This window comes from Bombus pyrosoma, linkage group LG12 (assembly GCF_014825855.1).
Source record: "Bombus pyrosoma isolate SC7728 linkage group LG12, ASM1482585v1, whole genome shotgun sequence".
Lineage (NCBI taxonomy): Eukaryota > Metazoa > Arthropoda > Insecta > Hymenoptera > Apidae > Bombus > Bombus pyrosoma.
In genome coordinates, this window is record NC_057781.1 from 7903531 (window position 1) to 7920189 (window position 16659).

The following is a 16659-nucleotide window of genomic DNA, read 5'->3' on the forward strand; positions in this document are numbered from 1 at the left end:
TTTTTAAACAAATGAGTAATTCCTTAAAACACATTTTATTTTCATTGTTGGTAATAATACAGTTTTAAAAATACGATTTTCGATTCGAGTCTAAAATGCCATCGATAGTTACTTAATGGGTGAAATAAATCGTTAGAAACTCATCTAAAACCATTCTAATAGCGGATTTTTTGTATCAGCATGTTGTGGTTTACTTCGTAAACCACGCCATGATTGTTTCTCATTCGTAAGATACGAGGTTATGAAATCTTACATTCATAGCAACTCTAAAGCACGTTCCAAATTTAAATCCAAATTTATTTTTGCGGAGATAAAAAGTACGAAATAAATAACGGTTTTAAACATTCAAATATAAAATGAGGTGGATGGCCCGTTATTTTACACCACCAATTTTACTTGGTTTATCTTTAACAAGCATTAGTATTGCTGTACTATATGTATTGTACAGAAAGGTAAGTTTAAAAATGATTACAAGACTATACATTGTTTAATTTATACTTTATTTTAATCGCTTCTTTGATTACACAGGATGAAGAAGATATTAAATCCAGAAAAAGTCAAGTTGAGATTTCAAAACGATATACAATAGAATGTAAAGTACCCAGACAATTTGTACCTGCTGTTATTGGAAGGGGTGGTTCGATGATAAAAGATATACAAAATAAAACAGGGACTCAGGTTCACTTTAAAGAGGATAATATTGAATGTCCAGAACGTATTTGCATCATAAAAGGAAGCTATGAATCTGTATATCTAGCTGAAAATTTGATAAAGTCCATAATTTATAATCAGCCTATAATTGAATCATATGTATTGTCTATTCCTCAAAAAGTATGTGGGAAAATAATAGGAAGAGGTGGTGATGTTATACATCATATCCAAACAGTCTCTGGTGCGAAAGTCACTATTGAAAGTGCCTTTCTTCCTTCTGAGTCACGTATGTTTACTTTGTATAAATTTATATTGTCATGCTTTGTCTTTGGTTTTGTCTCAAATTTTGACAATTACTAATATTTTACAGATGTTGAAAGAAAAGTTACTATAAAAGGAACATCTAAACAAATTAATACAGCTTTAGAATTAATTCAAGAGAAAATTGATGAAGAAGAACAAGAACGTACAAAATTACAGGCTTCTTCTGCTGCAAGACTGCCTAGAGGAAAATTATCTCCTCGTAACACCATTAACACATCTGAACAGAGTCAAAATACTGAATCTTTAACATTACCAGGTACATGAAATATAAATAATATTCTCATTTGTGATATTATGAACATTTTATATATTTTATATTTTTGTTTCTAGTATCTGATGGTTTCATAGAAGTATATGTGTCTGCAATGGAAACTCCCAGTCAGTTTTGGGTTCAAATTGTTGGTCCTGGAATTACTGCACTAGATAAATTAGTGTCTGACATGAATGCTTACTACAGTAATAAAGAAAATTATGAAATGCATAAGTTGAAAAGTGTAAATATATGATTGAATAATTTAATATCCAATAGTATGTAGAAATATTTGAAAGATTTCTTTACATTACTATTCTATCTTTTCAGATAAAAGTTGGCCAATTGGTAGCAGCAAAATTCGGTTTTAATAAGCAATGGTACAGAGCTGAAGTTATTTCCCTACCTGCAAATGATCAATGCGAAGTATTTTACTTGGACTATGGAGATCATGAAATAATCCACCACAATTCCGTATTGGAACTTCGAACCGATTTTCTCAGCTTAAGATTGCAAGCGATCGAGTGTTCACTAGCCAATATTAAACCACCGTAAGTTAATTTCTGATTAAATTAATTTAGTTAAATATAAAAATATACTAAAATTTATAAAAACGTTCTTTATTAAAGTTATTCGTTGGAATTATACATTTTCAACAGTATTTTATAAGTAATCAAACTTTCTATAGAATTTATATCATATCTTGATTCATCCTTTTGAAAATTATAAAACCGTTGACTAACATTTATAATATTTCACAATTAATTACTAAATTGCTTATACATACAAGAAAGGAAAACGTCAATTGCTTAATTCACTATCATCTATGTTACTTGATCTTGAACTGCTAATACCAGCTTCACAAACTTCATTGAATAATTCTGGGTTTGTTTGTTCCATCATTTTCCATGCTAAACTTTTGTTGAGCATCGTTATATTTTTCTCGCAATATGCCAAACTCGCTCTTTTAAGCGCATCACAGCCAAACTCATCTGCAACCAAAAGTCTGCTAGCTACATTTTCTGGGGTTATCGTTTCGATAAGATTTCTTTCGCAGAGTTCTTTTAACCCTAAAAGAGATAATTACCAACAGCTTTATTAATTGAAATCAGATTTCTAATAAAAATTCCTCGGTATTGGAGCATGTAATACCTTGTAGGCAAAAGCGTTCAGCCAAAGATAAAAGTTCCTGAGCGAAAATATCCAAATTATCAACGTGATCGCTATAAATGTATCGCAACAATTCTTCTGTCACTTCTTTGCTAAGATCCAGCAAATTCAGAGCATACACGTAATGATTCTAAAATATTTTTATATAAAATATTATTAAAGAATTATAGTATTTAATAACGAAGGACGCTGAGTACTCACCCATGAAAGTAAACTCAATTAAAAATTATTTCTACTATATGATTATGTCACGAAAAAAATTATACATGTGTTTTTATAATTAATTGTAGTATGTTAGTTAGCAGAAAACAATAAAAAAAGATCAAAATAATAATTTATTAATTACAAGAAATACATTAAACTTCTACAAAATTATATTAATTTTATGCAAGCACATAATAAAAGAAATTTCATTTTAAACGTCAAATTTTTGCATTAAGGTGAATGTTAATGTTCTAATGTTAACGTTAAGGCTTTAATAAATACGATATCAGAATATGGATTTGTTATGTCGTTCATGGACTTCAGAATAAATTAATTCGAATATTCTGTAACATTGGCACAGAATAACTTCTGACACGTACATTGGAACTTTCGTTTTCTTTATCGATTATATTTTCTTCTAATTCTCTCATGTCCGATATCGTATCTTCTGCAGTATCCGACTTCGAGCTTTTCGTGTTATTCAATTCTCTTATGGGCGAAATCATTTCAGCGAGAACGTTGCTACGAGCAGCCAATATGTTGCTGTGAACTGGAATTTCCATTTTATTCAAACCCCCGCAAGTCAACTTAGTGTCTGCGCCATACGAATGCTTCAATAGTCTGGCCATATCCTGGAACATATTAATTCATTGTCTAATTTATATACTTGCCATTTTATTCCTGATATTTTTTCTGATCAATTCTATATTATGCAGTTGTATTAAATTACTGGAATGTCTTAATATTTAAATTATCCATTTATATTAAAAAAATATCATTTATTTTATTTGACAGGATTTATTTCCTTTTCAATCTCGCTTTGTATTAATGTAACTTGAAAAATAATTCTTTTCTCGTGAAAGATAAAATCCTCCGTAGAATGAGTTTCAAACTCTGTTTAAATGGGTTTCTATTATATGTACTGATTGTGAGAGTACTTGCCTGCGACAAGTGATGTTTCTCGCTTTCGTAATGGATTATCTGTATCTTAACCATTAACATCACCTCACCGTTCTTCTTTAAATGCCTGTCGGCGATGGACAAGTCCCTGTATCCCAAGGAAATGATGTCCGTGTATGATTTCAGCTCAAGTATTGTCCTGCTAACATGACAGTACTCCCAGTGTTTAACGTCAGCATTGAAAACTGCAAATTGAAATCGTATCTTCGCTTGTTCCGCTTCATCTACGGTGCAGTTCAACATGTTCAGGCACAATACCATCGGGTTTATCATTCGTTTGCCTGTTATCAAACAGTGGATCATCCATTTCTTGTAATAAAGTCGATATCAATGATTGTTTCGAATGGAAAAAATAAACGAAGGAAAATGGGAATAGAAGATGAACTGAATTCTGAGAAATGCCGCGATAAAGTTGAAAAACGGTCTGTGTTTCTCTCTCTCTCTCTCTCTCTCTTTCCGAATCAAATATAACAAGTTTCATTACAAAGAAAATAAAAATAGGAAACTCTCGCGACCGGATATGTTAAAATGAGAATTTGAAAGAATATAATCTTGCTTTAGCAAAGTTACAATGTATCTCAAGGTAGGCTATAAAATCTTCTCTAGTTAAGTCACATCGTGTCTCAAGTTAAATCATTCCGTCTTAATGTGGTTTATCCATAAAATAATATTTCAAATGTAAGTGTAACGTTATACTGTGGGAAAGATGATTCAGATTAGTAATGATCGAAACGATAGACTTATAGTTGGGATAACGTTCTTCTTACCATCAGGATTCTTCCAGAATCTGATGGACAAATTCCACGTGCTGCGAATATCGTTCACATTGATGTCGAACGACGGGCTATCGATGAGCTTTTTCTTTAAAATAATTTTTTTGTAATTTGGAACGGGCCACGTGTACTTAAACACGACGTCCGAGACAGCTGGCACCAACAATTCCATATTATCGTATTTTTATGTAAACGAAAGAGCCTAAGGTAATCAAGTGGCGATTAATTATTCACATATACGTAAAAAGGCTTCACTTATCTGAATTTATCAGAAGGAAACAACCTATGTAGCTGGATTATTCATATCACAGAAGTTCGTTCGTTTCACCTGCTACCTATGCTTAAACAATGGGATATATTCAGATAAGCGGATTCAATTAAAGTTCAGTTAATCGAGCAATATATGGAGTTCTATTGTACATTGAACGAAGAAACTATTATTAGGATATATATAGTAAAAAATATCCAATGAAAGAAGAATCGAATAACGAAACGCGAGTCTTGTATCTTCTAATTTTGTACGACGTTTGAAAAGTCTCTGAAAAAGCTTTTCAAAATCTTTCAAGAAAATTCGTATTTTTTATTGTATCTCGCACTCGTCTCAGCTGTATTCGTTTCGTGCTTCGTTTTCTCTCGCATCTGTCTGTTTATCTATGTTGTTGAAAGTAATTTTGCTAATTATTTGCAAAGCGGACGAGCTGGCTGATTTCAGTAACCTTGAAACGTGTTGTCAAGGTTGGAATTCTAAACAATCTTTCCCTATAGACGTAACTGCCGTACACGGCTTTAGTTTTCGAGTTACAAAGCAATTTACGTGTTTAATAGTACATGCGGATATTTAACAATTTATTTTATAGACTTTCGTTATGTAAACAATCCTACAACCATGGCAGATATATTTGTTGCATTTTCGAGCAATCGAAGGCCAGAATAAAGTGCGATGTTTCATGTATCGATCGATTCATCGAAAATTATTTGACGCTACATTGCGTATATTGTTCCAGCCTAATCTATGACCCATCGATTTTTCTTTTCTACTTACGCGATATTAAAAATTCTGTCTGTCTGTCTGTCTGTCTGTCTGTCTGTCTGTCCGTCTGTCTGTCTCTGTCTGTCTGTCTGTCTGTCTGTCTGTCTGTCTGTCTGTCTCTCTCTCTCTCTCTCTCTCTCTCTCTCTCTCTCTCTCTCTCTCTCTCTCTCTTTCACATCGATGGGTTAAGTTTAAGTTAGGTGGTATAGAAACGCGGCTACATATGAAAGAACACAGCGTAATCATCAGATCGTAAATGTTCACGCATCTATGGGAAATTTAAATGTGCAGAAACTCACAAAATGCGCGTGGTACACGAGAAAATACGTGAAATACCGAAAGTAAAGTAGATATTATAGTATACGGTAACAATTCTCTATCTAGATTCTATTTTCTCAATTACATTTATAGAAATACGAAATAGCATAAATATCCGCGGTCCACTAATTATAACCTAAATTTAATTGCAGTCTTTTGCGAATGCTTCGGAACTAAGGCTGAACTGTGATCACGTGTATAGAGAGAAATTGTCGAGAATGTTGATCTTGATGATACGTTTCAAGGTCATTGAGAATGGTCAAGCCATTCTTTCCGTAAATAATTAATTACCGTAATCTCGTTGCGCACAGCCACGATAAAGCTTCGCGTAAAAATGCGCAAAACACTTTACCGATTGCTGGTCCCGTACAGCGGAAAACTTTGCGATAGAAATCGCAAGATCAACGTGAAACGCACGTGTGCATAACTTTGGCGGGCCGCCAGTTTTCGATCTTAATTTATCTTTAATTTAAAGAGATTCTTGGCGGTTACTCGCTCGTCGTTTACTCCTTTGTTTAGACGTTTTATCGAAATCCGCGTTTTATTCCAGAAGGAAACACGTGTTCAGAGAACGATCGAACACGAAAAAACAAACGGATCGTATTTTAACGCATCCTCGTCGAACGAAATTCGATGCAACTTACAACGACCAGTAACTTGAGCGCAATGTTACTTCGATACATTATAAAGTGGAAGAATAAGATTATCAATCACATTCACACTAAAGATCATATGCAGCGAAACGGGTAATTTTATAGCTATCTCGCCTGTAAGTCTCTACCCGATGCAACAAAACATTGTTACGTAACAAATGTTTTTGTAACTCTGTTGTCTACAAGATATATTTTTATAATTTCATATCGCAAGTCGTGACAAGTAAAAATATTTGCGTATCGTCGTTCACAGGCAAACATAAGAAATAAAAGAGCAAAACATAAGAAAACAAGTGAAAGAACTCTTGCAATTTTGGAATTCTTATATTTATTTTATACCGTTATTAGGAAAGCTTTCGTTCAACTTAGCTGCATTACATTGGAATATCAGTGGCAACGAGGGCCGAGAGTTTAATCAATCTTTTAGAACAGAGTTTCGTCCGTAACTAGTCTAAATAAATCGAAGATGGTTAACTGCTCTGTGCCGTTTAACGTTAAAGTGACTAAAGGAGAAATTTAATAGCAGTTATCGGAACGGCAATCGTACAAATGGAATCAATGAAGATTCAAGCCGATGCAATTTCAATTGCTACGGCAATCGACTGAATATCAATTGTAAAACTTCGTATTTGCTCGTGCTCTTTTTGTACCGATGTTACCGCAACTTTAATCGAGATCGATCAGAGAACTATCAACGCAACCGTGTCGATTTGTTTCAACTACTAAGTAAAGTCACGAAATAACGATTAAATATTTTTAATCGAATGGAGAAAGACAGAGGCGAAGACGAAGAAAATGATGAAACGGCAATTTTCTTGAGTTTTGAAACGACAGATAGAACATTTTAAGATAGCTGTTGCAACTTCTTTGAAAGCTTTGAAAAGCTTCTACATAAAATGCGTCGCAAAAAGCAAGCGATGACGAGTATACTCGCCAAGCACAGAGTATGCCTGCCTGTTACGATATAGAATGAAGCTGCAACGAAATGACTGTTTTATTTTTGAACTTTATTACTGACAGAGCTCGTCGTAACACAAAATACTGCCATTTCTTCATGACGAGTATACTCGTCAAAAAACAGCTGGTTAGTTAAAGACATCGGTACTTGAAACTAAAAGATCGTTTAGAATGAAAGATAATGTAAAAGCTAACGAAAGACAAGTAGAACGAAATAGCAAGAGAAAGATGAAGATGTTTCTCGTTAAAACAAAGATGCAACGATTCGAAAGATTTTGGGGAATCGAACCTGATAGGAGAACGACGAGGCGAGTAGAACGGAAATAGAAAGCGTTAAAGCGTTTCAGAGTGGTCTGCGGCTTTCTGGCAACCAGGCACTCGTCGGCCGGATTTGCCCTCGAAAGCCGTCGTGTCGCGTGTAACCGAAGACTGTCGGCACCGCGGTAATTCCAACTCGAAAACCATCGTGTGTGCATTACTTCGAGGTTGTGCCGGTGATTAGCTGTTTCTCGGCACGCGATACGAACTCCGGTATTCGGTCAGATTGATTAAATTCACATTCGATTGCTACCCCGCAGCGGAATCTATTCCCATTCTGATCGTTCGGGGCATTGCGAAGATGCTCCGATTTTTCCTTCCATTTCACGTGCACACGGGTGTTGTCCACTTACGAGTGCACTACGAATATCTATGAAAATTCATATTTTTATGAATACGATCGAAAAGAAAAAGGAAGAAATAGAATCTAGATAGAAAATTGTTTTGTCTGCAATTGGGTAAGGTGCCCAAATTTCGTCCTCCGATAGCTTTTTTACCATTTATCCAGAATTAAATTAATTTTTTAATCTAGAAAAATTTGCACAATTACGTGGAAATATCAGTAACGAAGATCTGTAATTTCATAAAAGTTCGCACGAACAGAGTAAAAAATATATATGTAAAGGCATGCGTTTTTCAGTCATTAAAAAACGTGTTCCTAATTTCATCCCTTTACTTTTAATGAGAAAATGTTTATATCATTCGCCTTTCACGCGCTCAAAATACGTCACACTATAAAACTATATGTACAATACGCGAGACAAATCACGGATCTATACAAAATTAAATGTGCACAGGTCATAGAGCACGCGGTGCATCTAAGCCGCTTTTCTGTCGTCGCGTCACTCGAAAATTGATTGTCACGTATGAAAGAAGCCGCATATCTTGATCTCCTTCGCTTTCACTAGACGACACTGTCACGAATTCCTTTCCAAGAAACACGTTCCTAATCTCGTCTGTATCGACCAAATCTAATCCCTGTAGGGGACCAAAATTAGGCGGAAATCGCCACTTCGGAATATGAAAATAGAAGTAATATACTACACGTCGCTAAAAATAAACAGTTGAATTACACGTATCTGCTTTAGATGTTGAATTATGGCTTCAAATATCAAGAAACAATGTAGCGCGCTATTGGCGAAGAGACAAGGCCTCGCAGAATATTCCACATACGACGAATTTTTTCGTTTTTAAATTCCAATTTAAATTCCAATCGCCGCTTACAGGCTGTAGCGCTCGATAACGAAATCTGGGCCCTTTACTATTACGACAAGTACTATATTTTGAATAGCTTACGTATTTTTGCGCATCCTGTCCATTTCGTTCATTTCTGCACATCTTCCAATAGATGCGTAAACTGCCGCGATTTATTTACGCGGATTAATTTGAATATACCGTTGTAGTTGAATTTATTGTATTTTTAGAATATATTATCTTCTATAGTTTTATCGATTTTATTAATCTTAGAACTTTGAAAGGAACGATCGAATTGCGTCAATGTAACCAGCGGTTCGTTCTCTAAAATTACCGGCTTGAAAGGAGTTCCGCGAACTTTCGTCATACCTCGAACGCGTCCAGAAAAATTCTCGGCAATGAGAGACGCGATGAGACCACCTGGTAATTTAAGACTGAATTAACAAATGGGGTAATCGCGTTAAACGATGTTTAATTGAAGACAACAACGACTTGGGAGATTATATTTGTGTTACAAACGAGGAGGTCGCTTAAAAAGATTAATTACCTGTCTTAGCTTATATTTCTAAACGATAAACTCGTGATCTCTAGTTGATATACATTCGCACGAAGCAAATGTACAAATATGCTTTTTATAGTAATAAGATAATATTAAGTAAGTAATAAGACGCGTTTTCTTATATTTTATAATAGATTTTTCGCGATCATCCCTAGACTGCGGATATTTATGCGGATTAGTAGAATTTTATGAATATTATAAATATTATAAATATTATTTATACTTGATACTTTCGATATCTTACGTATTTCTGTATTATCTGCGTTATGTGCATTCTGTACACTTAAATTTTCTACCGTCTAATTATCGTTTAATATTAATAATAATAATTTTGTCGATCGAAAAGGATATTTCCGAACGTTCGTTTCGTAAGATCGGCTTTAAACTGCGCTTGAGAAAAGGAAATCGAAGCCTGTGGCAACCTATGGAAAGTCGAGGGAGTAACATTTTCTCGTCCGACGTTCAAACCTTGTACCACTTGACACTGTTGCACGCGCTTGAAAAGCCCACGGTCGCACACGAGAGCAAAATAAATGCGTACTTACGTAAATATAACGCACGCGTTTATTATCACGTTCATTAATGCATAGAGCGTAAAGTGCATGGAGCCTAGCAAGAGCCTTTCGTGCCAGCGCGAAATCGCGAGTTCACTTTTCCACTTTCCACTCGACGTATCGTACGCGTTCACTTTGTTCTTACATTACTTTGAATATTTATTTATCCGGTGGATGGAATCAGTAAAAAACGAAAGGAGAGGCATAGATTATTTCAAAGTTCACCAATATCTTCCGATCTTTCGATCTTTCTCTGTTTTTCTGTCTACCAATTTTTCAAATCTTTTAAAATAAAGAGAAGATCAAAAAATTTCGCAACTTTTTCAATCTTCGCTGTCGCAGTATCGCGTTCAATCGCCGGTCGTTCTGGCTGCAGGGAAATAAAAATTATCGGTTTGCTTGCACACTTCCCTCCTCTCCTTTCTTTTTTTTGTTTTTTCTCCCTCTCTCTCTTTTTCTCTCTTTTTCTTTTTACTTTGTGCGAGGATATCGTTCTGCACGATGATCGTGAAACGACTGAGAGATCCTCTGACCATCGCCGAGGGTCTACGTTCGTCGTCCACTTCATCTTCTCGCACGTGTACAGCGTACACTTGTATCGTACCGTTTATAAATGGAACAAGACGTCCTGAAAGTGCTTCAGCCTCGTTAAATGGGGTTGTTCCACGCACACCTTCTTTGTTTCGTGCGATGATAGCTCTATCAACCCTCGAATTCCAACTGAATTCTGCCTATGAAACAGGGTTAATGGTAATTGCATAAAGAATCGCTGTTACGTAAAAGTTGCGGGCAATTGGGGCGAGAACGAAACCAGGGTATATCGTACGTTGCAAGGGAAAATATAACGAGAGAGCCGTATGATTGATCGTTCATTTTCATTCTTTAATTGTCTCGCGATTTGAACGTTCCCGAGAAACGAAAAAGAAGAAACAGGTGTTGGTCTTGATGGACAGAACGATGGTTTTGCGGTCAGGAAAAAAATTAAATAGCAAAGATCGATGGTGTTAAAATTGTACGCGGAAAAATTATTCTTCCAGGTATATTTAGTATACGAATGGTGCACGGTTAAAATGTTAATTTTAAGGAATTTTCAGCGTAACATTTTCTCGTACGCGTCCCTTAGCACCGGCCACGCTAGTTCTGCGAAATTGAGGTGCACAACGAAAAAGTGGTGTTCCAAAACTTTTTGGAATTTCATATATTGCTTAAAATTATCAAGTAAAAATAGAAAATGACGCAGAATAGAATGAAGGATAAAGCGAGGTTTTATTTCCATACACGAGGAAATACGAAGATGTTGCACGATGAAGATAGATTTTCGTTTTTTGAGAAACTTGACGTTCCCCCCCCCCCCCTTCTTTTTTCCTCCTCGACCATTAATACTCGTAGACCGATAAAATTAATAAAAACGAATACAGGATGCACATTTGATTATCCACAGGTGACGAGATTTCATTGAAACGTTTGGAGATCCGGAGATTCCAGTTCGACGATTTCTACGTTATAAATCGCGAAACTGCGAATCGTAGGGATTTAGCTTCAAGATAGTCAAGCGCTGACTTTTATATTTAGGAAGCTGTGAATAGAATACACACTTTGTTTAAACTACACTTTGTTTGACTGAAATTGTAATTTTAATCAATGGAAGGTGATTCGAAGGCTCGCTGTCGACGTAGCGTGTACAGATGCTACGTAAATCAGTATTTTCAACATTGTCAGCGACACGCATTCTAACATAAATATTTGCACGCTGTTTGTACTCGCATTGGCTGCCCCGTGTAATCACGGTAACTGGCACAAAATTAGCGCGACCAAAATTACCGAATCTTCCTGTTGTACGTAGTACGAACAGTACGAAAAGAATGGCATTTACATCGTGCAAAGGATAGAAAATTGTTTAAAAAGTCTGCATCTCTTGTAAAAAATTATTTAACGAGACAGAAACATTAAACGTTTGAAAACGAACGAGCATGCTGCTGGCATACGATTCTCTTTTTGCTGGCAATTTATCAACATATTTGTTACGTTACGCTTCGTGTAACGTCGCATTTATTGGACCCGCAATCGCCAATACTTTGTTGGAAAATTAAGGATCAAGCAACGAGAATATTCCATTTTAATTGCAACTTGATTTGGAACTTACACGCTTGCGAGTATCTACGTTATAAACGAAGAGGAAATTGTAATCAATTGTTAATTTTTTTTTCTTTTTTACTGGCAACTAAACGAAATTTTTCCCTGTTACACGGGTCATGATACATATTTTGTTAATAACTATTTACTTCTATTATTTGAAAATAATATATATGATATTTATAAGATATCCTTTAAACATTTGACGTTCCTTTTTGTGTGATGCAGGGGAGCTGAATGGTCCAATGACGAATGTGACTTTTTCGCGGAGATCACGTTTTTAGCCGAGTGGAAAGTTCTTCACGCCAAAGTTAAAAGTTTCAAAGAGAGAACCTTCGGCTATGGAAGATCTCGTCGCGAAGGTTCACCAATTCCTTCCGTCGAACTTTACAATAAACAAGAGAACGAGGTATTTTAACGAGGATCTGTTCGATGAACCATTTACAAAATTATTTGAGTATGTACAGTATATAGTAGTGTCCGTTCGAACGTTTATCAATTATTTCATTTTTATTTTCATTCGGTTGGAGACTACCGCTTATTAAAATCCGAAACTGCTCTTTAACCATCTACAAAGTCTACGTTTCAATTATTTTATATCTACTATAGATATACGTATATACTTTACACTATACAGGGCGCGGTCGAATAACATGTACAAGCGAGTACGAGTGATTCCTTAGGAAAAAGATTGGAAAAAACGTGTTCCGAAGTAGACGGGACTAGATAATCGACAGGAGGTCGTTCTGCGTGTGAAAATAAGTGGAAAGCGCGGAATACAATTTTTCTCAAGACCCTCCGTTTCCGAAAAAATAAATTCGAAGATTTCCTCGAGAACTAAACCTTAAATGAAAAACTTTTATTCCATGTTTCATTTATATTTTTTTTATAAGAAATCTTGTGCCCGCTTGTACATGTTATTCGGTCACACCCTGTATATATTATTATTAACAATCGTACTATTTCGTATCGTATATTTCCATAGTAATTTTCGTCGCTGTTATTTATTGTCATGGAATTGTATATTTTTGAACATACACAGGAAATTAACATCGGCAGCGAGATGATAAAGGAAGGTTACGCCGAGCAAGAAGAAACTGTATCATCGCCTGCTTCTTCGACGATATCGCTATTCTCACGCCACTACGACATCGGCGGCTTTTCGACTCCTCCGCTGACGAGTCGAACTTTGAGTCCTGAAACGTCGGTAAACACTTCACGTAAATTGGATTCGGCCATCGACTCGCCAAATACATCTACCACAAATGTCGGGGAGCCTACTGATGTATCTGACGTATTGGGATCTGATGTTAAAGAAATTCACTTATTTGCGCCGCAAGTAAATATATTGGAACTTACTTTGGACTTGTCGGAAATTGTACTCTAATTTTAATCTACGTTCAAAATGTTACGTTAATTCGAAACTAAAGAAGGTTTAATATCGTTTTGAGGTGGTTGTTGGTGAAGGTACCCACAAGAAATACTCTTGATGTTTAACAAAAAAGTTTATTAAACTCTTAACGATCAACAGTCGACAATTTACGGTCAACAATTAACCATTAACGATTAACTATCAACAATAAATAACGATTAACGATTAACAACAATCAACCATTAACTATCAACAACAATTAACGACTAAATATCAAGAGTTAATAATCACGTACCTCTAATTGTGTTTGCTTCGCTATGACCTTTCGCACTTCGTAGCTCGGGGCAGAATGAATCTTTGGTTCGAAACCAAACGGATTCTTTTCTTTGTTGCCCCTCGATATCCCCACTATGCACGTGTTTATTAGATATCCGTGACGGTTGCGGCGTATACGTTCTTCCGAATATTTGGCGAAAAAACCGTAGGAATATCGATGCTACATTAGGCATGTCGGCCTTACGTTTTGAAGGTATAGCGTTTTGTGTGGCAAAGCCGTTGGAAAGTTCCGTGGTCGAGTGCCGCCACAGCTTCTTACACGAAGCTCGAGACAAGAAAATTCAAAGGCGAGAGAAGCTACGTAATTCGTCGTTAACGAAATTATCAATTTCTATTTATCCAAATTCCTATTTTCGTGGATACGGACGAAAAATTGAAACTTAGTTGCATCGTCTAAATGCTTTATCTCTGTGACCTCTTACAGGTCTCTTTGCATACCGATAAATTTTGTTAATTCGTTCACGCTCGGAGATCTCTTATAAATACACGAACACGTCCACGGTCTACCGATCGGAAGCAGAAAATTATAAGAAACGTAGAAAAGATTTTTGTAAGAAAATCTACGACGCCGGAAGTCGTCGTCGAGATCGGGATTGAGCGTAGAAAGCGCGCGGACGCCGATCTTTTTCTCTTCTTCTCCGGCGCGTAACTGGCAAAACACGCTCGGCTGCGGTTAACCATTCAATCGTCGAATACATCGCGATCATTAACCGCGTCTGTATCGATTTCTTTCAGAAACCACCCGATTGGGCCCAGGAAACCGATCTGGCGACATCGAAGAAGGACGAGATGAACCGCTTTATCGAAAACGAGAGGGAAGTTCAACAGAACGACGACCGTAGTGTCCACCCTTCAAACAGCACTTACATTCCGTTGGAGTCTTCCAAAAAACGGGAACGTCCATGGCAAGTCTCGAAATTCTCGCGAATCGCTCCGGCTGGTTTCGAGAGCGATATGTCGGACGACTCGGACGCGATGGAGCTGGGGTAAATCGAAAGAGCCAGCCGTACATTTCTTCCTTTTTTCTATCGAGATACGCTTCCATTTATTTCATGTAGCGCTGTAGAAGTTAGAAATGCGGCGGTTCGAACAGTCGCAACGAATCCTCGATAGAAAAAAGAAAATAACGATAGAGTAGAATACATAGCAATGATTTAAACTCTTTGTTCGTGCCCGTGCGCTTTCTTTCTTTTTCAAATTTCATTCTCTTGGCAATGCCTTTTATACGGTATGAATTTCGGCAAGATATCTTGTTGCGATATATTTTTCCAATACCTCAGCGATTTTAATAGAGAATACTACTGAAGTGAGTTATCAAGTAGAGTAATTAAGTTGAAAATGAAACCTGAGAAACGCTTTTAAAGTAGTTAGAAGGCCGGGCTTTTTTCATAATGTAATTATAGATTTTGTTGTTAGTTTTAATTTTTCCTTTTTCTTCTTTTTCTAATTTCTTTTTTATTCTCTAATCTTTCTAGTTTCAAAAATTTGTAAACTTACTTGTTCAGTTATTTACTCATTCGCTCATTTACTTGCTTATTTACATACTTGCTTGCCTGCTTACCTTACCTTAAACTATCTTTTCCGCCAAGCTGATCATTTGCAAATGATTGAAAGTACAAAGGGTCGTTTATCAGGTTATTTAATTTGCAAATGGTTCTCTCTCTATTTTGATGGAAGCATTTTAAATTTATTTTATTTGTTACGCGGACTGGATAATCTTTTCTATATTTTATGTCGATAGACTTTATTACGCGTTAATTAGTATCATGTAATCAAAAGTAGAAATACTTCTATATACTTTAGAGAGGAAGGTACACGATAAAAGAAGAATCGTAAGGGCCTGAAAGCGACAGAAATTAAACCCACTTTAGAGATAATTGTTACTCTGATCACAAAGCAAACTTGAAGAAAACTGTTCCTTACTCTTCTTCCGAGTAGTCAGTTGTGCTTTCAGGCCGTTCTCTTCAGATTGTGCATTGTTTCCTTCGGGACACGTACGCTGTTTGAAGTATGCTCAAGATTAACAAACCGCGTGCCTTAAACTTCTGCTTCATACATAATTACCACCATTGAAATATGAACATAGCATGTAACATATAGTTGCAACAGTTGCAAGTATTAGGTGTATAAATATCGAAGAAAACTACATAGGTCATCCTATTTTTGTAATATGACTAACTGACTAATTAAGTTCGTTTTTGTAGATTGGTAGGAAATAAATGGATTAATGCGTAGGTCGAGACGATCGTCGGGATTAGGATATTTTTCTTTTTCTTATCCGATATGCCTTTTTTATTTCGATGTCTTAGTTATCATAAGATTTGTAGGGTGTTTGAAACTACATAAAGATGATAGTGCCATATTATTCTTCGTAGTTTCCCATTCTCCTAAGCACGGTACTTTATGAAGTAACGCGATGCTCTTCAAGAACAAAGGTAAATCCACGATTGTACAAAAATACGCAATTGTAATCTATGCGATTTATTTCCTACCAAAATGATAGTGATTTACGATGATACGATCCGTTACCTAACGAAGTAAATGATCAACTCCATTGTACCTATTATATGAAGCCCGTCGTTATATCCTAGATTTACCTGTTTCTTCCCCAAAGACTTATTTAAGAAAACTCCGAGAAAAAGAACGAAGAAAAGAGAAAAGAACCGATTCGTTGTCTCAAACCCTTCCGATAAACATTGCCTGCAATTCAACAATGTCAGTAAATCTAAAAACTCCATGAAAGTTGCCGATTTTTACTCGATCATCGAACATAAATCACAAAACAATATCAGTTTATGAAATTGATCGAAATATTTGAAATTGTACTCAAGTAAGCAAATAACAAAATATCATTGGACAAATAAAATCTTCGCTCTCTAAAAATTATCTCGTTTGTTGCATAG

The 16659-nt window shown here is 35.9% G+C and overlaps 2 protein-coding genes across 10 annotated transcripts; one reads left to right on the forward strand and one right to left on the reverse strand.

Annotated features, from left to right (window-relative positions):
• Window positions 1–39: 39 nt before the first annotated feature.
• LOC122573599 (tudor and KH domain-containing protein homolog) lies at window positions 40–16639 on the forward strand. The gene is made up of 8 exons (XM_043740193.1): window positions 40–452; window positions 529–937; window positions 1022–1231; window positions 1306–1469; window positions 1556–1776; window positions 12277–12457; window positions 13091–13387; window positions 14492–16639. Exons 1-8 carry the CDS (start codon window positions 357–359, stop codon window positions 14744–14746), a joined length of 1833 nt encoding a protein of 610 aa, XP_043596128.1. The 5' UTR covers window positions 40–356; the 3' UTR covers window positions 14747–16639.
• Window positions 1820–10932, reverse strand: LOC122573602 (protein roadkill-like). Of its 9 annotated transcripts, XM_043740206.1 has the most exons (7): window positions 8905–9120; window positions 7770–7978; window positions 4327–4534; window positions 3542–3840; window positions 2980–3231; window positions 2378–2525; window positions 1822–2295 (listed from the first exon to the last, which is right to left on the reverse strand). In XM_043740206.1, the coding sequence occupies exons 3-7, from the start codon at window positions 4502–4504 to the stop codon at window positions 2027–2029; spliced, it is 1146 nt and encodes a 381-aa protein (XP_043596141.1). In that variant the 5' UTR covers window positions 4505–4534; window positions 7770–7978; window positions 8905–9120; the 3' UTR covers window positions 1822–2026. The 9 variants fall into 9 exon arrangements, with proteins under 9 accessions (XP_043596138.1, XP_043596141.1, XP_043596143.1 ...); XM_043740208.1 differs by lacking the exon at window positions 7770–7978; XM_043740207.1 differs by lacking the exons at window positions 7770–7978; window positions 8905–9120 and adding an exon at window positions 7580–7701.
• Window positions 16640–16659: the final 20 nt, after the last annotated feature.